The sequence below is a fragment of the Hyla sarda genome, chromosome 8 (assembly GCF_029499605.1).
Source record: "Hyla sarda isolate aHylSar1 chromosome 8, aHylSar1.hap1, whole genome shotgun sequence".
NCBI lineage: Eukaryota > Metazoa > Chordata > Amphibia > Anura > Hylidae > Hyla > Hyla sarda.
The window spans coordinates 122,034,244-122,056,776 of record NC_079196.1 but is presented as its reverse complement, the minus strand read 5'-3'; the positions used below and the strand labels follow the sequence as shown (position 1 = coordinate 122,056,776).

The window sequence follows — 22,533 nt, the reverse complement described above, 5'->3', positions numbered from 1 at the left end:
GTGTGCATTGACTGCTGAGAGTTGGAGTTTGCAACAGCTGGAGGCACACTGGTCATGAAACACTGAGTTAGGTAAAAAAAAAAACTCTAAGTTTCACAACCAGTGTGCCTTCAGCTGTTGCAAAACTACAACTCTCAGCAGTCACCGACAGCCAACGGGCATGCTGGGAGTTGTAGTCATGCACCACTACAACTCCCAGCATGCACTTTAGCTGTTTGTGCAAGCTGGGAGTTGTAGTTACAACAGCTGAAGGTACACTTTTCCATAGAAAAAATGTGCCTCCAGCTGTTGCAAAACCATAAGTCCCAGCATGCCCATAAGGGAATGTTGGGAGTTGTGGTGGTCTGCTTCCTGCTGTTGCATAACTACAGCTCCCAGCATGCCCTTTTTGCATGCTGGGAGCTGTTGTTAAGCAACAGCAGGAGGCTGTCACTCACCTCCAACGATCCACGCCGGAAAGTCAGTCCCTCGACGTCGCCGCCGCTGCTCCTGGGGCCCCGATCCAAACATTCACGCCGGGGATCGGGGTCCCCAGCTCCCGGGTGCATGTCCCGCACCCGCTCACATCCTCCGGAAGAGGGGCGGAGCGGGTTGCGGGAGTGACACCCGCAGCAGGCGCCCTGATTGGTCGGCCGATAATCCGACCGACGAATCAGGGCGATCGTGAGGTGGCACCAGTGCCACCTCACCCCGGCAGGCTCTGGCTGTTCAGGCCCGTCAGAGACGGCCCCGAACAGCCAGTAATTCCGGGTCACAGGGTCACTGGGCGATATGATTTCAGCAGACATCCAGCTCCGGTCCCCAACCGGCTAGCGGTGGGGACCGGAATTCCCACGGGCGTATGACAAGATTAAGACAAGATTTCTTTATCTCTCTGTAACCCCGCCTAGTGGGCGGAGTCTTGTTTTGGCGCCAGCCAGGGGGATATTTAAACTCCCCCTAGGCTGTCATTCTGCCTCCTAGAGCGCAGAGCTGTTGGTACTTCCGCAGTCCTGTCTTTTTGAGTCTAGTAGTGCATCCTTGCGGATACTACTGTTTCCCTATCTCTATCTCTTACCTGGTCTCTTGCTGAGAACTTTGGGTATTTTAAATTATATTTTAGCTAGCCGCAATTTTTTTCTTGCCGCTACATTATCTAATCCTCCTCTCATATTTATCTAGATATGTCGACCGAGGGCTCAGGGGATCATGAAGGCTTGGCAAAAAGATCCGCCAAGCGCAAGCACCTCTCTTGCCATGACTGCAATACTCCCCTTGAGGATAATTATGAATTTTCCAGGTGCCCACCTTGTAGGGCTAAGTCTCTACCTTCCCACCAGACTGAGCCTACAGTCCAAGATATGTATGTGTGGGTCTCCTCTAACATGTCGGCTATGCAAGCCTCTATTGAGGAGCTGAAACACGTTGTCTCTCAGAAACGCGCCAGACCTTCTTCACCTCCCAGAATGGAGACGTCTGTGGATCAGGAGAGAGAAGATTCCAAGTCCTCCTCTTCGGATGAGGAGGTCGCTGCATCCTATTTCTTTCCGCTGGAAAAGACCCAGCGTCTTCTGAGATCCATCCGGTCGGGGGACCAGGATGTTGATCCCGGGGAAGCCTCTACCTCCGCCTCTAAGGGACCTAGGGTCTTTAAAGCGGATGATACCCTTCTGTCCGTGCTTAGAACGGAATGGAAAAAAACAGAAAAGGGTCCGGTCTTAACTAAAAGATTTAAGACCATGTTTCCTATACAGGAATCTCAGCTTTCCTCCTGGGGCCCTGTCCCTAAGGTTGACATGGCAGTTGCCAAACTGTCCAAGAGGTCAGTGGTCCCTGCTGAGGATGGGTCTTCCTTGCAGGATCCAATGGATCGGAAGGCTGACTGTGCCATGAGGCGCTCCTACTCCACTGCTTCTGCGCCTGCATCAGTGGCGATAGCTTGCTCAGAGGTAGCAAACTTTTTAAAGACCCGCCTTTCTAACATCCAGTCGGATTTGGACCAGGGGGTTCCTAGGGATGAAATTCTTTCATCCTTCAAGACGACCAATCTGGCCGTTGATTTTTTGTGCGATGCTTCCACCCAGCATCTTAAATTGGCCTCCAAGTCTATGGCCCTGGCTTCCGCTGGACGACGTCCTCTGTGGTTAAAACCTTGGAAGGTTGACAACTCTTCCAAGAACACCTTATGTGCTATGCCTTACGAACCCGGCATTCTTTTCGGAGCTGAGCTGGACCGCATTATGGAGGGACTTTCTGACAAGAAAGGCAAGTCCCTTCCTTATTCCTCCTTTCGTGGTCGAGGGCGGCGTTCTGGGGGCGGATCAGCCCCCCAGCCTAAGCCTCAGAGAGACTGGGGTAATCAACGCCGGGGCGGAAAACGCTCCCGTGGCCCCAAAGACAACAGAAAGCTCTGACTGCGGGCTTCTACGAAGCTCTGGGTTCCTTGCCGAGGTGACCTTTCCAGTTTCCCATCCTGCCCCCCAGATTCCAGTTGGTGGTCGTCTTCACCATTTTTCAAGCGCCTGGTCCCTCCACATTCAGGACCCTTGGGTCCTGAGATTAATCTCGGATGGTTATTCGTTAGACCTCGAATCAATTCCCCCATCCAATTATGTGGAGACAAGAGTTCTTTCACCAATCAAACAGGGGGCGCTAGAAACCTACATTCTGGAATACATCCAGAAGAATGCCTTAGAGGAAGTTCCTCTTGCAGAGCGGGGGTCAGGAATTTATTCTCCAGTCTTCCTAGTTCCCAAGGTAACAGGAGACTGGCGGATGATTATAGATCTGAGATATCTCAATCAGTATGTAAAGCACAAACGCTTTCGTATGGAAACTATTCAATCTGTGGTCAACCTCATCTCGCCAGGGGATTACCTGGCTACTCTGGATCTAAAGGATGCTTACCTTCATATTCCTATTCATCCGGTATCCAGAAAGTATCTAAGGATCGCAGTTCAGGTAGGGGGAGTTCTAAAACACCTCCAGTTTGTAGCCCTCCCGTTTGGAATTTCTTCGGCCCCACACACATTTACCAAAGTGGTGGTAGCGGTAGTTGCTGCTCTAAGGCTCCAGGGGCTCAGCATCGTTCCCTACCTAGACGATTGGCTCCTCAGAGCTCCTTCTTCTGCGATCCTGTCCCAACATCTGCAACTAGCAGTATCCTTCCTTCACCAGTTAGGGTGGATAGTCAATTGGGCCAAATCCAATTTCCTCCCAACGACCTCAGTGAGGTTCCTCGGCTTCATAGTCGACTCAATCTCCATGACACTTTACCTCTCTCCCGATAGAAAATCTCGGGTTCAAGAATCGGCCCTTTTTCTCTCTGTACCCCGGAGAGTTTCCATTCGCACTCTCATGCGGATGTTGGGACTTATGTCCGCTACCGTGGATGCAGTTCCTTGGGCTCTTTGGCATCTACGCCCTCTTCAATCAGAGGTGCTCGCCACTTGGAATCTCAGGCCCTCGGGCCTAAACAAGTGCCACTCCCTGTCTTATCGAGTCCGGTCCTCTCTCAGATGGTGGTCTCACCTCGAGGACGGCAAGTCAATGATCCAACCCTCTTGGATCATACTTACTACCGACGCGTCCCTTGTAGGTTGGGGAGCGCATCTCTTGGATCTGTTAGTGCGGGGATCTTGGTCTCCACAGGAGAGAGGGTTAACCTCCAATCTCCTCGAGATTCGAGCCATCAGATTAGCACTCCTCCACTTTGCTTCTCTTCTTCAAGGGAAAGCAGTAAAGATCCAATCCGACAGCATGACTGCTGTATTGTACATCAACAAGCAGGGAGGCACTCGATCACAAAACCTCCTCAGAGAGGTGGGTCTGATCTTGGATTGGGCAGAGAGGAACCTAACCTATCTGTCGGCAGTTCACATTCGGGGATCTCTCAATGTGATCGCCGACCGCCTGAGCAGAGGACTTTCAACTGGAGAATGGTCTCTCCATCCAGAGATGTTCAAACAAATAACACTCAGGTGGGGTGTGCCAGAAATAGATCTTATGGCAACAAGGTTCAACACAAAAGTGGTGAGATTTTGTTCCCTGTACAGGGAAGACAACCCAGTAGCAATCGATGCTCTCTCAATCCCATGGAGGTTCAGGCTGGCCTACATCTTCCCTCCAATTTCCTTGATCCCAAGGGTATTGATGAAAATCAGGCAGGACCAAGCCTCTGTCATAGCCATAATTCCATTTTGGCCCAAGAGAGCTTGGTTTACCCAACTCTTGCAAATGAGTCGGGGACAATTCTGGAGGCTTCCCCCAGAGCAAGCACTAGTGTCGGGGGACACTCACAGCTGCTCAAATCTTCAAATGTTCAACCTGACAGCCTTGAGGTTGACCAGTCCCTTCCACATCTAGAAGGGCTTTCTAGTGCGGTCTTGAATACCCTCTCGCATTCCAGAGCGGAGTCCACTAACAGAGCCTATAAAAGAATTTGGACAACTTTTCAGTCTTGGTGCTCCAAGAAACAACTACCTGGACAGAATCCAGCTGTTGCCACAATCCTCAACTTTCTCCAGGAGGGATTAGACAAGAATCTATCTCCTTCCACACTCAGAGTTCAGGTATCAGCCATCTCTGCCTTTCTCAATAAACCATTGTCTCAAGACCCACTAGTCAAAACATTCTTGAGGGGATCCTCAAGGTTAAAACCTACAATTATACAACCTGTCCCAGCATGGGACTTATCGATGGTGCTCAAGGGGTTAGCATCTCCCCCCTTTGAGCCCTTGGAGGAGGTGGACATGAAATTTGTTACCATTAAAATAACTTTTTTTCTGGCAATCACTTCAGCCAAAAGGATTGGGGAACTTCAAGCGCTCTCGGCACTTGAACCATATACTAAATTTTTGCCAGATCGAGTGTTACTCAGATTTATGCCATCCTTTATACCTAAAGTTCCATCATTCCAAAATATTAATCAAGTTATATCCCTGCCAGTATTTTCTCCTCCTCCATCCTCCAATGAAGATAGTGCTCTTCATTGCCTAGATATCTCGAGATGTTTCCAGATCTATATAAGAAGAACTTTGGAGTTTCGGAAGGATGAAAATCTGCTAATTCTCTTTTCAGGACCCAAGAGAGGTCTTAAAGCTTCAAAGCCCTCCATCAGTAGATGGGTAAAAGATGCCATTCGTATTGCCATGGTATCCCAAGGTAAGGAGCCTCCTGAGTTTGTAAAAGCTCATTCCACCAGGTCTGTATCTACCTCTTTTGCGGAAAGGAGTCTTGTTCCCTTGGAACATATATGCAAAGCTGCTTCCTGGAGTTCACTCTCCACATTTATCACCCACTACAGACTTGACAGTAGATTGGCCGATTTCTCCTCATTTGGACGGACAGTATTATCTGCCGTCAGGCATGAGAGCCCTCCCTCATAGGGTTTCTGCTTGCCATTTCCCCATCTGTGCTACTGGTTAGGACGTAAGGGAATCGTTAATTTCTAACGATAATTTGTTTTCTCTTAGTCCTAACAGTAGCACAACTTTCCCTCCCTAGTTAAGTTATTTTCTTCTATTGTTTGCCTTTAGTTCTTCTTGTTACTACACAATGGGGCAGAGGATGACCCTCTTACTTATACAGGGTGTTGTGGGTGTGTTTTCACTGATTGTTTAATTAGGTTCAATAAAACTTCCATCTGTCCTAACCAGTTCGCGGGGGGTGGAATACCCCATCTGTGCTACTGTTAGGACTAAGGGAAAACAAATTATCGTTAGAAATTAACGATTATCTGCACAAACCCGTCTGTGCAGATGATCACGCTTAAGTTTTTGTGAAATATCTAATGTTTTCATACCTCGTCCAAGGCATTGAACTATTTCACTCTTTTCTGCAGCAGAGAGATCCTTTTTCATCCCCATATTGCTTGAAAATGGTGCTCTGCTTAATAATGTGGAACACCCATCTTTAGTAGTTTTTCCTGAAATTGGGCTCACCTGGCAATCTAATTATCACAGGTGTCCGAAATTGTTTTTAGTTATCAAAAGAGCCCTGAGACACCATTCCAGAGTTAAACTGAAAAAATATATATTTAATCTTTGTGATACTTAAATAGAATTTGCATAATACACTGCTCAAAAAAAATAAAGGGAACACTTAAACAACACAATGTAACTCCAAGTCAATCAAACTTCTGTGAAATCACACTGTCCACTCAGGAAGCAACACTGATTGACAATCAATTTCACATGCTGTTGTGCAAATGGCAGTTATAGGCAATTAGCAAGACACTGCCAATAAAGGAGTGGTTCGGCAGGTGGTGACCACAGACCACTTCTCAGCTCCTATGCTTCCTGGCGGTGCTTTCACTCTAGTGGTAGCATGAGACCGAGTCTACAACCCACACAAGGGGCTCAGGTAGTGCAGGTCCTCCAGGATGGCACATCAATGCGAGCTGTGGCAAGAAGGTTTGCTGTGTCTGTCAGCGTAGTGTCCAGAGCATGGAGGTGCTACCAGGAGACAGGCCAGTACATCAGGAGACGTGGAGGAGGCCATAGGAGGGCAACAACACAGCAGCAAGACCACTACAACTGCCTTTGTTCAAGGAGGAGCAGGAGGAGCACTACAAAATGACCTCCAGCAGGCCACAAATGTGCATGTTTCCACTCAAATGGTCAGAAACAAACTCCATTAGGGTGGTTTGAGGGCCCGACGACCAAAGGTGGGGGTTGTGCTTACAGCCCAACACCATGCAGGACATTTGGCATTTGCCAGAGAACACCAAGATTGGCAAATTTGCCACTGGCATCCTGTGCTCTTCACAGATGAAAGCAGGTTCACACTGAGCACATGTGACAGATGTGACAGAGCCTGGAGACACAGTGGAGAGCGTTCTGCTGCCTGCAACATCCTCCAGCATGACCAGTTTGGAGGTGGGTCGGTAAGGGTGTGGGGTGGAATTCCTTTGGGGGCCGCACAGCCCTCCATGTGCTTGCCAGAGGTAGCCTGACTGCCATTAGGCACTGAGATGAGATCCTCAGACCCCTTCTGAGACCATATGCTGTTGCGGTTGGCCCTGGGTTCCTCCTAATGCAAGGCAATGCTAGACCTCATGTGGCTGGAGTGTGTCAGCAGTTCCTGCAAGAGGAAGGCATTGAGGCTATGGACTGGCCCGCCCGTTGCCCAGACCTGAATTCGATTGAGCACATTTGGGACACCATGTCTCGCTCCATCCACCACCTCCATGATGCACCACAGACTGTCCAGAAGTTGGCGGATACTTTAGTCCAGATTTGGGACATCCCTCAGGAGACCATCCACCACCTCATCAGGAGAATGCTTAGGTGTTGTAGGGAGGTCACGTGCAGGCCACACACACTACTGAGCCTCATTTTGACTTGTTTTAAGGACATTACATCAAAATTGGATCAGCCTGTAGTGTGGTTTTCCACTTTGATTTTGAGTGTGACTCCATATCCAGACCTACATGGGTTGATACATTTGATTTCCATTGATATTTTTTGTGTGATTTTGTTGTCAGCACATTCAACTATGTAAAGATGAAAGTATTTCATACGATTAGTTCATTCATTCAGATCTAGGATGTGTTTTCTTAGTGTTACATAAATTTTTTTGAGCAGTGTAATTTGTAACAGAGTGTATATATCAGTATCTGAAATATAAATATTGTAATATATAGTCCATTGTGGGGTCTAAGAAAGTGTAAAAGTGAAAAAAAAGTTTTAATAAAAGTGATCATTCCCTCCCCAAATAAAAATATAATTTTATTTTCCCTTTTTTTTTTTTTAAAGAGTGAAAAACTAAAACAAATCAACATACTGTCATGGCTGTAAATGTTGGCATCCCTGAAATTTTTTAAGAAAATGAAGTATTTCTTATAGAAAAGGATTGCAGTAACACATGTTTTGCTATACACGTTTATTCCCTTTGTGTGTATTGGACCTAAACCAAAAAAGGGAGGAAAAAAAGCAAATTGGACATAATACACAAAACTCCAAAAATGAGCTGGACAAAATTATTGGCACCCTTAACTTAATATTTGGTTGCACACCCTTTGGAAAAAATAACTGAAATCAGTTGCTTCATATAACCATCAATAAGCTTCTTACACCTCTCAGCCAGAATGTTGAACCACTCTTCCTTTAAAAACTGCTTCAGGTCTCTCTTATTGGAAGGCGCCTTTTCCCAACAGCAATTTTAAAATCTCTCCATAGGTGTTCAATGGGATTTAGATCTGGACTCATTGCTGGCCACTTCAGAACTCTCCAGCGTTTTGTTGCCATCCATTTCTGGGGGCTTTTTGACGTATGTTTGGGGTCATTGTCCTGCTGGAAGACCCAAGATCTCAGACGCAAACCCAGCTTTCTGACACTGGGCTTTACAGTGCGACCCAAAATCTGTTGGCGATCCTCAGATTTCATGATGCCTTGCACACATTCAAGGCACCCAGTGCCAGAGGCAGCATAACAATCCCAAAACATCATTGAACATCCACCATATGTCACTGTAGGTACTGTGTTCTTTTCTTTGTAGGCCTCATTCCGTTTTCAGTAAACAGTAGAATGATGTGCTTTACCAAAAAGCTCTTGGTCTCATCTCTCCACAAGACGTTTTCCCAGAAGGATTTTGGCAAAATGTAGTCTTTCTTTTTTTTATGTCTGAGTCAGCAGTGGGGCCCTCCTTGGTCTCCTGCCATAACATTTCATTTCATTTAAATGTCAACAGATAGTTCACGCTTTCACACCTTTCATCAATTTTTCTCTTCCGTCCATGCCCAGTGAGATTAGATACAGTGCCATGGTTTGCAAACTTCTTGATAATGTTGTGCACTGTGGACAAAGGCAAATCTAGATCTCTGGAGATGGACTTGTAACCTTGAGTGTGTTGATATTTTTCCACAATTTTGGTTCTCAAATCCTCAGTCAGTTCTCTTCTCCTCTTTTTGTTGTCCATGCTTAATATGGCACAAAAACACATAATGCCAAGTGAACTTCTCTCCTTTTTATATACTTTCAGGTGGGATTTTATATTGCCCACACCTGTTACTTGCTCCAAGTGAGTTTAAAGAAGCATCATATGCTTGAAACAATCTCATTTTTCCACGATTTTGAAAGGGTGCCAATCATTTTGTACAGCCCATTTTTGGAGTTTGGTGTGACATTATGTCCAATTTCCTTTTTTCCCCTCCCATTTTTGATTTATTTCCAACACACACAAAGGGAATAAACATGTGTACAGCAAAGCATGTATTACTGCAACCCTTTTCTGTGAGAAATACTTAATTTTCTTGAAAAATTTCAGGGGTGCCAAATATGTTGATACAGTGCAGAAATGTCCGATCTATTAAAATATGTTAATGATTCCGTACGGTTAATGTCATGAACACCAAAACAAGTAAATAAATATGTAAGTAAATATGTAAATAGATTTTTTAAACACATCAGATATTAGAAAAAAATTTATAAAAAGTGATAATCAAACAAGAATAGTACCAATAAAAACTAAAGATTACAGCCCAAAAAATAGCCCTCATACTTCCTCATGTACGATAAAATAAAAAAGTGGACAATATTAAATATACTGATTTTGTTCAAAAAAGTTTGACTTTTTATAAGGCTTGAATTTTCACTGAAAAAAACACTGGAAACATTTTTTCTGGCGTTTTTTCTTGCATTTTCTGGTGTTTTTGAATTTGAGTTGAAATTGCATTTTTGGCTTCTTTGACATTTTTTTTTCAGAATGTGTTGGGTACTAAAAAAAAAAAGGGTACAGTAGGGATGGGAAAAAATTTATTTAAGAAAATTTTTAGTTTTTAAAATTAGCTTTTCATAAATTTTTTATAAAGTGTGTATGTGTTTCACTTTTTTTCTCTATTTTTATTTTTTTTTATTTTTTAGGTAGTACTACTTCTTCCAACATGGAACAGACTGTTCCATGATGGGAGTAGTAGTACCTGTACTAATAGACATATCACCCCGGGTGTCAGTCCTTACACCCGATGCGATCGTCCTATCTATTGCAGAGATGCGGAGCGGCTCTATACAGCGCTCACATCTCTGCACTGTACTCCGGCCAGTGATGTGAATAGAACATCACTCATTCATATTTTCCACCCAGAGTGGGGATTGGCCGGACGGTTGCAGCCAATCACCGCCCTCAGAGGGAAATATGAATCAGTGATGTTCTATTCATATCACTGGCCGGAGTATAGTGCAGAGATGTGAGCACTGTAGAGAGCAGCTCCACATCTCTGCAATAGATATGATGATCACAGCGGATGTCAGGAGTGATACCCCCTGTGATCTGTCCTTAACTGCAGGTACTACTACTCAAAACATGGAGCACGCTCTGCTCCATGTTGGGAGCTGTAGCACCTGCAGCTAAGGAAAGATCACAGTGGATGTCACTTCTGACACCTGCTGTGATCTTCCTGTATAATGTATAGATGCAGCCAGATGCTCTTCTATGGTCCCCTGCACTGACGTATATATACACTTATTGATATTTCCTACAGAGAGCTGTGATTGGCTGGAACCATCTGGCCAATCACAGCTCTGGGGGAAATATGAATCGGTGTATATATACGTCAGTGCAGGTGACCATAGAAGAGCTGCCGCATCTATTCATTATGCAGGAGGATTGCAACGGAACCTGTCAATTAGTACAGGTACTACTACTCCCATCATGGAACAGTGTGCGTTCCATGCTGGGAGTAGTAGTACCACCTAAAAAAGAAAGAAAGAAAAGTGAATAACACACACAACACATTTTTATTATTGTTGGCTATATTTGTTGTGCCCTGCCCGCCCACATAAATTGATCCCTGTTTAAAAATTTATAAAAATTTTGCTATAAAAAAGATAAATTTCGTTAAATATAATTTATTCCATCACTACTGTTTTATTATTTTTTTTTTATGTTACCCTACGAAATTTTATTAAAAAAAGGTATCTCCATCACTTTTTTAGATCGCAAGTCCAAAAGAGAATAAAAACCGCCTGAAAAAACGCCAAAGTTAAAACCCACATGGCGTTTTTCCTGGTGTTTTCTTACTCCCATAGACTTCTATGGGAGAAAACCCCCACAATTTCAGGGAAAAAAACACCATAGGCTCAACATGCTGCGATTTTGCAAAACCACCAAGGAGCTGAAAAACACCAAAAAAGAGTGAAAAAACGCCAAAAGGATTTTAAAAAAAGCCAAACTGAAGAACGCCAAGTGGAAAAAGAATTTAGCGATTTCTCGTTGATTTGAAGCTAAAATCTGGCCTCAGCGTTATTTGGCCCGAAAAAACGCCATGCAACAGAATTGGTATTTTTATTGGCATTTCCCCCCCCCCCCCCCCCCCATAAAAAAAACAAGTGGAATTCCAGCCTTAAAGTAGTACAATAATAGAAAAAAATATATAAATTGGGTATTGTTTTAATCACATTGAGCTACAGAATAAAGAGATTATATAATTTTTTACCATAAAGTGCACTGCATGAAAACAACCCCCACCACCACCACCACCCCAAAAAAAGTTGCAAAATGGAAATTTCCTGTGTCCTCAAGGCCAAAATGGGTTGAGTCCTTAAAGAGTACCTGTCATCATCTAAACTTTCCCTGATCCCCCTTCCCATCTGTCCCTTTCTCTAACTATGCCTATCCCTGTGTTTATTGAGGTTTAAAACGCTGTGAAAATACCTTTTTTCATCCCTCTTCATTAGCTCAGGAGCACTGTCTTTCTGAGGGTTGGAAGGAGGCGGGTCCCAGCAGGTATGATGTCACATGAAGCCTGGATGGGACTCTGCTTCTGCCAGTCTTCCTGTATGCTGCTCTCCCTCTGCAGCAGTGTTTCCCAACCAGGGCACCTCGAGCTGTTGCAAAACTACAACTCCCAGCATGCCCAGACAGCCAAAAGCTGTCCGGGCATGCTGGGAGTTGTAGTTTTGCAACAGCTGGGGGCACCCTGGTTGGGAAACACTGCTCTGCAGTGTGCATACAGACTAAGTACAGGTGAGGGATGGCATCCTCTGTCTCTCTCTCTCTCCTGTGTCTCTCTGCACTAAAAAGTCAATGCTGAGAACCAGGGGCTGAGGGAGAAATTACAGAGGCAGTAATTAAGATGAATGGGGGGGGGGGGGGGGTACTCTTTAAGGGGTTAAAAAGAGCACATGCTCTATATATAGAGATTACATGGGAACACATGCTGCATAAACACCTTTATTTATCTTTCTATTCCCAGAAGCACTGGATTTCATGCAAACCTAACCCTCTCAGTGAGCACACAAATCCAGAACTCTCACCAGACAGTTTTTTTTGTGAGATATTTTCCTTTTGCTAATGCATTTTTTTTATTTTTTTGCATTTCCTCCATAGTCTTACAATATATTCAGACCCTTTCACTTTTTTTTACCTTTTGTTATGCTGCAGGTTGCTGCCTTGTGCTAAGAAAAATCAAGTTCAATACTTTACAATGGCAAAGTGAAAAACAAAATGTTACAAATATTTGCTAATTAGATGTTATTTTTAATGCAAGTACAGAACAATAAACAGTAAATAACCGTAATAAAAAGTCTAAAAGTTCCAGTCCCACTAGTGCTATGCTTGACCATTGCTTCACCACCTGTTCAATACATTCCTTGATACAACTCTTCCTCATGCCCTCAACCACTGGGGGAGGGGGGGGGGGGGTAGAGATTGTGGAATTCACCTACTATTCAATTTTCACTTTCAATGCTGGAAATGTGTATTTATGCTAAATCCAACTACATATGCTATGTGTTTTTCATTAAACCCAGAAAATCTTAGACGGCTATTCCACGTTCATCCTTAAATGGGCACTGTCATTAACATTATTTTTTGCATATGTTGAAAAGGAAAAACTGAAATATTGCAAGGACATAAGTATTCAGACCCTTTACTAAGTACTTGGAGTACTTAGTACTCTGTAGTCAAAGCACCTTTGACAGCAATTACAGCCTCCAGTCTTCTTGGGTATGATGCCACAAGTTTTGAACACCTGCATTTTGGGATTTTCTGCCATTCTTTTCTGCAGATCCTCTAAAGTTCTGTCAGGCAGATGAGGATGTAGGTAGAAACCATTTTCAGGTCTCTCCATAAATGTTTGATTTGGTGCAAGTCAGCTCTCTGGCTGGGCCACTCCAGGACATTCACAAAGTCATGAGCAGTGCTTGGCTTCCTCAGACATGATGCTTAGAATTGAGGTCAAAATGATCAATCTCGGTACTATCAGACCAGTGAATCTTGGTTATTACAGTCAGAGAATCCACTGGATCCTTGGCCACCTTTCTTGCCAAGGCACAGTGAACACACGCCACTCAAACATATTACACAGTGGATGCATAGCTGAAGGAATGGACACATGGCAAACACAAGGGGACACATACTGTACACAAAAAGCTATCAATATTGCACGTGCCATATTCCAATAAACAATTATCAAAAGAACAAATGCCACGCACAGAGGACACATGCCGCACATAGATATAAAAACGGACTATCGCTGCACGCACACAGACCAAACAGGATCCATGCTGCACACACAGATCACACAGTGAACACATGCAGTAATACAGTATGCATTGGATCTTTGTTCTATTGCAGACCTTTGTTGCACATAAAACAACATTATAGAATAATGGTAATTTATAGAACTCTCTCTAGAAATGCTTCTAATACATTCCATTATAGAGTAATTATGTTTCTCAAACTACTAAAATGCTTGAAAACTATAGCAAAAGAAGTAGCCTGCATTTAACCTTATTCTACTCTTGTATTGTTGATAAGGGTGCTTGACGATACGCTCTTAACATTGATTAATGAATAGGGAAGAATCAATGCGGAATATTTTATTTATTTTATTATTATTTTTGTCTGTATCTAATTTTAGAACACTTCTCATTCTAATGTAAGTGTTGAAATGTGGCAAAGTATCTAACCATATTATTATTAGCTAATTTCTGTGGAGGAAGTCGATTTTCATGTGAAGATTCCCTTTTATTTTAGTTTATTAATTGTACTTGATTTATTCCATCTTAAACAATCGATCAGCTACAATGAATCAACCTCAATGATTTTATGGTGGGTGTTTAAAGAATGTGCTGTGTTTTCTTTTGAAAGAACTGATCTACATATATATTTTCACAGGAGATTGCACTGTACCAGGAATTACATGCATATGCATTTATTTGTCTCATTTATGCTGAGAGCTGCCAGCATTTTTATTAAGGACAAAGTGGTTCACACTCATATAGGAGTAAAGGAATTAGATGCTATGCTCATGGGGGACATTAAGAGCATCATGATGACTCCAATGCTGGATAAATCACAATATGTAAGTCAAGAAAAATGTAAATCTGTATAGTATTGCTATTATATTGAAAAAATGAATATCATAAGTAAAACTGTACATTGTTTTGTGGTATTGTTATCTGCCTTGACTAGAGATGAGCGAACTTACAGTAAATTCTATTCGTCACAAACTTCTCGGCTCGGCAGTTGATGGCAGTTGATGGCTTTTCCTGCATAAATTAGTTCAGCTTTCAGGTGCTCCCGTGGGCTGGAAAAGGTGGATACAGTCCTAGGAGACTATTTCCTAGGACTGTATCCACCTTTTCCAGCCCACCAGAGCACCTGAAAGCTGAACTAATTCATGCAGGAAAAGCCATCAACTGCTGAGCCGAGAAGTTCCTGACGAATTGAATTTACTGTAAGTTCGCTCATCTCCAGCCTTGACCTGTTGTGTTTTAAAATTGTATACTGACAGATACTAAATCCATGTGTGCCATTATTGTAATTTGGTCATTTGATCCCCAGTTTGGCCCACAGAAAATTACAGTGTTTAATGTGTCAGAGGAAGTGATCAGTCCTAGGTCAGTTGACTTCCTGTGCACTAAATGATGGCATCAGATCACTCCTGCTAGCATCCAGACCGCATCCAGCTCTACCTGTATGCTTCTGCTGTTCTCTCTATGAGATTAGGATATATAGTATACACTTCCCCTGAAGTGTACCTGATGTTAACAAAAACTTTTATATAATCTAGATAATATGTATATTTGTAATATGCATTGAATAACAAAAATTGTATATTTTTGTCCCTGCAGCTATTGCATGTGTGTCTCTGTGAGGAGTTCAAATACAGGAAGTGTGGGTGGACAAGCAGTGAGTGAAGTGAGGCTCTATGACATGCCCCCAGCTCACACATGAGTATGATTGACAAGCCAGGAGCCTGCACAGAGCCCTGCTTGTCCTACCTTTACTTCCTGTATTTGGACTCTCCATAGAGACACACAGGCAATAGCTGCAGGGACAGCATTATTTCCACCCAAAAATATACACATTTTTTAATCAATGTATATTACAAAAATACATACAGTATAAAAGTATTATGTACGTTATATCGAAAGTTTTTGTTAACGACGGGTACACTTTAAATGGGCACTGTCAGATTCAAAAATGTTTTATATGTTGTACATCTTGGCAAAACATAAATCTTTCTTATATACTTCATAAGAAAATATTTCTTTTTATAGAAATCATGGCTTATAAAATCATGGCTTTGTTCAAGCTGAAGCACAGGCATGGACAAAGTCCAGTATGTGAGGGTGGGTTAGCATTCCTCTGTCTGATTTGACAGGAGAGAGCACAGAGGAGTCCTATCAGACAGGAAAGAGAACAGAGGACTCCTAGCAGACAGGAGAGAGCACAGAGGAGTCCTAGCAGACAGGAGAGAGCACAAAGGAGTACTATCAGACAGGAGAGGGCACAAAGCAGTGCTATCATAAAGGAAATGTTAGAGTTTTGCCAAGATGTACAACATATCAAAAGTTTTTGTATCTGATAGTGCCCATTTAAGATTGAGTTTACACATTGATTTATTTGTGCTGCATTATGTTTTTGACGTGATTTTCCCTAAAAAGCTGTGAAGATGGTGCTGTTTTAACACAATAGTGCAAATAACAAGTCGTTTCTGCAGTGATATTGGAAAATTGCAGCAAAAGCGGACAAGATGCAGTAAACATGTGAACACAAGCTAAAGGGGGAGATTTATTGAAACCAGTTCAGAGGAAAAGTTGACCAGTTGCCTATAGCAACTGTTACAGCTTGCGCTCCGGCTGCACATGTCGGCCGCGAGCGCATTGTCCCTGCTCCCGGCGGGGCCGGGATTCACATTGCGGGACTCTCCCGCCGCCCACATGCGAATCCCAGCACGTCACTTACGACGCACCTCTTCCACCTCCTCCACTGTGTCTCAGCTCCGGCGCACGTGTCGCCGTCTCCTAGGGCCAGTACGCCCATAATTATGTGTAACACCTGACACTACTCTATAAGTGCCTGCACCTCCCACACTTCTCTGCTTGATCTTCAGTGCCTATTGCCTGAGAGAAAGCGTTCCCATTTCCTGTTCTGCCATTCCCGTGTATCCAGCCCTTCCTGCTACGTTTTTTGACAATGAACCTTTGCTACCTGCCTTGACCTTCTGCTACATTTGATTATGCTACAGCCTCATCCTTTGGTACCTCGCCTTGCCCAGTTACCTGTGTGGTCGAGCCATGTCGGGGGTAGCAACCTAGGTGTTGCCTGCCGCAGCAAGCCCATGCTGCCTTGCGGCGGGCTCTGGTGAAAACTAGCGGCACCTTAGACTCCTCTCCATGATAGGGCCAAAGTCATCTGCCACACAGGTGAAGGATCCACTTCCAGCTTCGTGACAGCCTACATCCAGGTGCGTGACACCAACCAATCAGATTGCTTCTTCAAAAAAGCCTCTGAATGAAATGACTAAAATGAAAGCAACAATCTGATTAGTTACTATGTGCAACCAGTCAACTTTTCCTCTGCACAGGTTTTGATAAATCTCCCCAAAAGACTTTACATGTATACAAACCTCAAAGTCTATTCAGTTCACATGGGTGAGCTCCAGCACCAGAAGCCTGAATAGATGACCAGGTGCAGAGAACTCCACACCCTCACTTTTATGACAACAAGTGTAGTACAACACATGTTTTTGTCACACAAAGAAAATGTATACACTCATGATACCAAACATAATTGGTACTGTATGTTTGGTTTATTTAAAGGGATACTCCTGTGGAAATTTTTTTTTTATCAACTGGTGCCAGAAAGTTAAACAGATTTGTAAACTACTTCTATAAAAAAATCTTAATCCTTCCAGTCTTTATTAGCTGCTGAATACTACAGAGGAAATTATTTTCTTTTTGGAACACAGAGCTGTCTGCTGACATCATGACTAGAGATGAGCGAACTTTTCAAAAATTTGATTCGGCCGATTCGCCAAATTTTCTGAAGGTTTGTTTCGATCCGAATTTGTTCGCGGTGAATCGATATTAAATAAGGCTATTTCTAGCCTACATACAGCCTCTATAGGGCTATAGAACACTTTGCTATGTTCTAAAATGCATATGGAGTGTGCTGGGGTAGTGAAATAATATTGTTATTCAGAATAGCATGCAGATTACCGGCATCGCTCTTAGAATCACTGCCGCACAGCAGCACAATGACAGAGCCTGGTGGTGGCATCAGTGTCAGGAGACAATATATTGACTGAATGACATAGCGTGGAGGTGTTGGCAGCATGAGGACACCATATAGTGGCAGAATGACACAGCATGGAGGTGTTGGCAGCATGAGGATACCATATAGTGGCAGAATGGCACAGCGTGGAGGTGTTGGCAGCATGAGGATACCATATAGTGGCGGAATGGCACAGCGTGGAGGTGTTGGCAGCATGAGGACACCATATAGTGGCTGAATGGCACAGCGAGGAAGTGTTGGCAGCATGAGGACACCATATAGTGGGTTAATGGCACAGCGTGGAGGTGTTGGAAGCATGAGGACACCATATAGTGGCAGAATGACACAACGTGGAGGTGTTGGCAGCATGAGGACACCATATAGTGGCTGAATGGCACAGTGTGGAGGTATTGGCAGCATCAGTAACCCATATATTGCCTGAAGGACACAGCCTGGAGTTGGCTTATGCACCAGTACATATCTGGGCTTCACAATCCCCCTCCAAAAAGAACACAATGAGACATTTTTGTCCAAGATTTCTCATTGGTAGCACCCGCTATCCAAAAATTTGAAATTTCCAGAACCAGGCCCCACCCCTGCGGCATCAGTAACCCATATATTGCCTGAATGACACAGCCTGGAGTTGGCTGATGCAAGAGTACACACCAGGGATTCACAATCCCCACCAAAAAACAACACAATTAGAAATGCATTTTACGTAATAAATCACACGCAACAAGCATTCTGTTGTGTAATGGTTATCCTTCTGGAAATTTCAAATTTATTTGCACGTTACCCTTTATTCTGAAACGTGAAAAAAGTTTCCAGAGAACGTTTGATGCCCGTCAGAAGATTGGCGTGACAGATGCCCATCTCAAGCTAGGCATGAAGGATGCCTGCGAGAAAATGGTCGCCAAAGATGCACGTTTCAGAATAAAGGGTAAAGTGCAAGATGCCCGAGAGATGTTGAATTCTAAAAAGCAGCAGATGGGTTTTGCAGTAAAAACACCAAAATTGGACGTCCGGGAAAATATCAGCCTGAAGAGGAGCGCACCGGCCATCACTATGAACTCCGCCATGGCTCAATGGTTCCCATTCATAAACATTACCAAGACCATCCAGATTTCATAGCGGAAAACAATTACCCCAGGTCTTAGTAACAGCGTTAAGGGAATGCAAATAAATGTCCCTCTCCGGATTTTTTTTTTTTTTATTTTCATTAAAAAAATCACACGCAACAAGCGTTCCGTTGTGTAACGGTTAGCATTCTGGAAAATTCAATTTTAATACTGATAAAATTATCAGTAAATTTAACAATAACACTACCCAAGAGTGTTTAATTACCCCATACATTGCACCAGGAACAGTCAGGAGTAGGCCTCAGCAGTACCCAAGAGGCTTTAATAACCCCTTACCTTGCCTGATCAATTGCGAGATCGAGCAATAACAGGTGTGTTATGGCCTCAGATGTCCTGGGCCACACTAGCGCTCCACTGAACGGATTAGCGTGTCTCTATCTTTCAAGGACAGGTTAATGTTACATGCTGAAACCAGTTCATTATGGGCATCTGGGATTGCAATTATTTACCCTTAAAACGAGGAATTGCTAGTAAGTGAGGGTTATAAACTCGCGTTGACTAAGTCCCTGCCCTTTGTACACACCGCCCGTCGCTACAACCGATTGGATTGGTTAGTGAGGTCCTCGGATCGGCCCAGGCGGGGTAGGAGAAGGCCCTGGCAGAGCGCCAAGAATTTAACGATCATTGTTGAAATTTGCATTAAGCATGTATTTAGCTACTGCTAAACATCCAAAAATTTAAGGCCCAAGGCCAGAGGCACCAGGGAGGCAAGTAGTTTGTGAAAGACACAGAATGAGTCTAGAGTAGTCATTCGCAGTACCCAAGAGGGTTTCATAACCCCTTACATTTAAAAATCAATGTTTACATTTGCATTAAGCACCCTGTTTCCCCGAAAATACACCCTACCCCGAAAATAAGCCCTAGCTGGATTATCGGGGTGGGCTGCAATATAAGCCCTACCCTGAAAATAAGACCTAGGCCAGGGGTACTCAACTGGCGGCCCACGGTCCATATCCGGACCGTGGTCGCCAGTAATGCGGACCGGAACTCTTCCTCCCCCCCCCCCCCTTTGGCCGGTCCCTTGGCAAGTTAAATGAGCTGGGGCAGGGACACTGTTGCTTTAAAACGTCTGCGCGTATGCACGCCCGACGTCACAGACATGTCCCTGCCCCGGCTTCTGAGCAGCAGAAGAAGATCCCGCCGCCGAGAGCTGCGGCTTCAGTTTCGGACGCTATGAAGGTGGGGTTGTGCTGGTTTCCGCTGGGGATGAAATGTGTAGTTTATTATGGCAGAGGGGTGGTGGGCACTGTAGGAGTGTGGAGGACGATGGGGGAAGGTGAGGATGGGGGGGCTGCAGCAGTGTGGAGGATGGGGGGCTGCAGCAGTGTGGAGGATGGGGGGCTGCAGGAGTGTGGAGGATGGGGGGCTGTAGCAGTGTGGAGGATGGGGGCTGTAGCAGTGTGGAAGATGGGGGGGGGCGGCGGCATCCTCCACACTGCTACAGCCCCCCATCCTCCACACTGCTACAGCCCCTCATACTCCCACAGCCCCCCATCCTCCACACTCCTGCAGTCCCCCATAAATAAATAAGCCCTACCCTGAAAATAAGCCCTAGTGTGTTTTTTGTGACTAAATTTAAGACCCGGTCTTATTTTCGGAGAAACACGGTAGCTACTGCTAAACTTCATAAAATTATAGGCCCAAGGCCTGAGGCACCAGTGAGGCAAGTAGTTTGTGAAAGACACAGAATGAGTCTGGAGCAGTCATTCGCAGTACTCAAGAGCGTTTCATAACCCCTTACATTTAAAGATCAATGTTTACATTTGCATTAAGCATGTATTTAGCTACTGCTAAACTTCAAAAAACTATAGGCCCAAGGCCAGAAGCATCAGTTTCCCCCATATTAGGAGCATAGATGTCCCCCAGAGTAGGCAGCATAGATGTCCCCCAGAGTAGGCAGCATAATTGTCCCCCAGATTAGGCAGTATAGATGTCCTCCAGATTAGGAGCATAATTGTAGTGATGAGCGGCATAGGCCATATTCGAATTTGCGATATTTCACGAATATATGGACGAATATTCGTCATATATTCGCGAAATTCGCATATCAGTTATATTCGTTTTTTCGCATATGCGAAAATATATTCGCATATTCGCGAATAATGAACCCTCCCTTCTTTAATGGTATAGGGAACTGTGATTGGTGCATTAACTCAGTGATTTTTCACCCATTGAGTCCAATAGGCCCATTGTGGTCTATGGGGATCTCACGGCATGTATAACAGTAAGCTAAGCAGTACTGTCTCAGCAGCACAGTGGATGGGAGACCACCACGGGTTCGAGTCCCGGGGTGGGATAGAGTCTTACAGTGTTGTGGTTTAACTTTACTTTCCTGGAAACGCTGCTGAGTTGCCCATAGCAACCAACCAGATTACTTCTTTCCTTTTTCACAAGGTCTCTGCAAAATGAAAGAAGCAATCTGATTGGTTGCCATGGGCAACTCAGAAACTTTTCCTGGAAAAGTTTCTGAGTTGCCCATAGCAACCAGATTGCTTCCTTCATTTTTCAGAGGCCTTTTCAAAAATGAAGAAAGCAATCTGGTTGGTTGCTATGAGCAACTGCACAAATCTTCCTCTACACTGGTTTTGATGAATCTCCCCCATAGAGGGAGATTTATCAAAACCTGTCCAGGGGAAAAGTTTCTGAATTGCCCATAGCAACCAATCAGATAGCTTCTTTCATTTTTAGAGGCCTTTTCAAAAATGAAGTAAGCAATCTGAATGGTTGCTATGGACAACTGCACAACTCTTCCTCTACACTGGTTTTCCGCATATTCGCGAATATTGAGCCCTCCCTTCTTTAATGGCATAGGAACTGTGACTGGTGCATTAACTTTGTGATTTTTCGACCATTGAAACCAATGGGCCCATTGTGTTCATTGTACATCTCACAGCATGTAAAACAGTAAACTAAGCAGGACCGCCTTGGCAGCACAGTGGATGGGAGACCAACATGGGTTCGAGTCCTGGGGTGGGACACAGTTTTGTGGTTTAACTTTACTTTCCTGGAAAAGTGTCCCATAGCAACCAATCAGATCGCTTCTTTCATTTTTCACAAGGCCTCTGCAAAATGAAGGAAGCGATCTGATTGGTTGCTATGGGCAACTCAGAAACTTTTCCTCTGGACAGGTTTTGATAAATCTCCCTCTACGGGGCAGATTCATCGAAACCAGTGTAGAGGAAGAGTTGTGCAGTTGCCCATAGCAACCAATCAGATTGCTTCCTTCATTTTTAAAAAAGGCCTCTGAAAAATGGAGGAAGCAATCTAGTTGCTATGGGCCACTCAGCAGCGTTTCCAGGAAAGTAAAGTTGAACCAGAACACTGTAAAAAACTCAGTCCCACCTGGGACTCAAGCCCGTGGTGGTCCTCCATCCACTGTGCTGCCAAGACAGTCCTGCTTAGCTTACTGTCTTACATGCAGTGAGATCCCCATAGACCACAAAGGGCCTATTGGTTTCAATGGGCGAAAAATCACAGAGTTAATGCACTAGTCACAGTTCACTATACCATTAAATAAGGGAGGACTCAATATTCGCGAATATGTGCATATATTTTCGCATATGTGAAAAAAACGAATATTCGTAATTACGAACATATAGTGCTATATTCGCAATATTCGCAAATTCGCGAATATGCGATATTCACGAATAAAATTTTAATTGCGAATATTCGCGAGCAACCCTATATAATTGTCCCCCAGATTAGGCAGCATAGATGTCCCCCAGATTAGGCAACATAGTTGTCCCCCAGATTAGCCCCTTAAGGACTTTCGTTTTTTCCTCCTTACCTTTTAAAAATCATAACCCTTTCAATTTTCCACCTAAAAATCCATATTATGGCTTATTTTTTTGCGTCGCCAATTCTACTTTGCAGTGACATTAGTCATTTTACCCAAAAATGCACAGCAAAG

General features: G+C 44.0%; 1 protein-coding gene across 3 annotated transcripts in view; it reads left to right on the top strand.

The window, feature by feature from the left end:
• Positions 1-22,533, top strand: part of PTH2R (parathyroid hormone 2 receptor) — a 525,422-nt gene that overhangs the window by 142,291 nt on the left and 360,598 nt on the right. For all 3 annotated transcript variants that reach the window (XM_056535219.1, XM_056535218.1, XM_056535217.1), the window contains one exon: positions 14,098-14,284. In XM_056535219.1, coding sequence (XP_056391194.1) covers positions 14,098-14,284 — 187 coding nt within the window. The remainder of the gene's footprint in view (positions 1-14,097; positions 14,285-22,533) is intronic.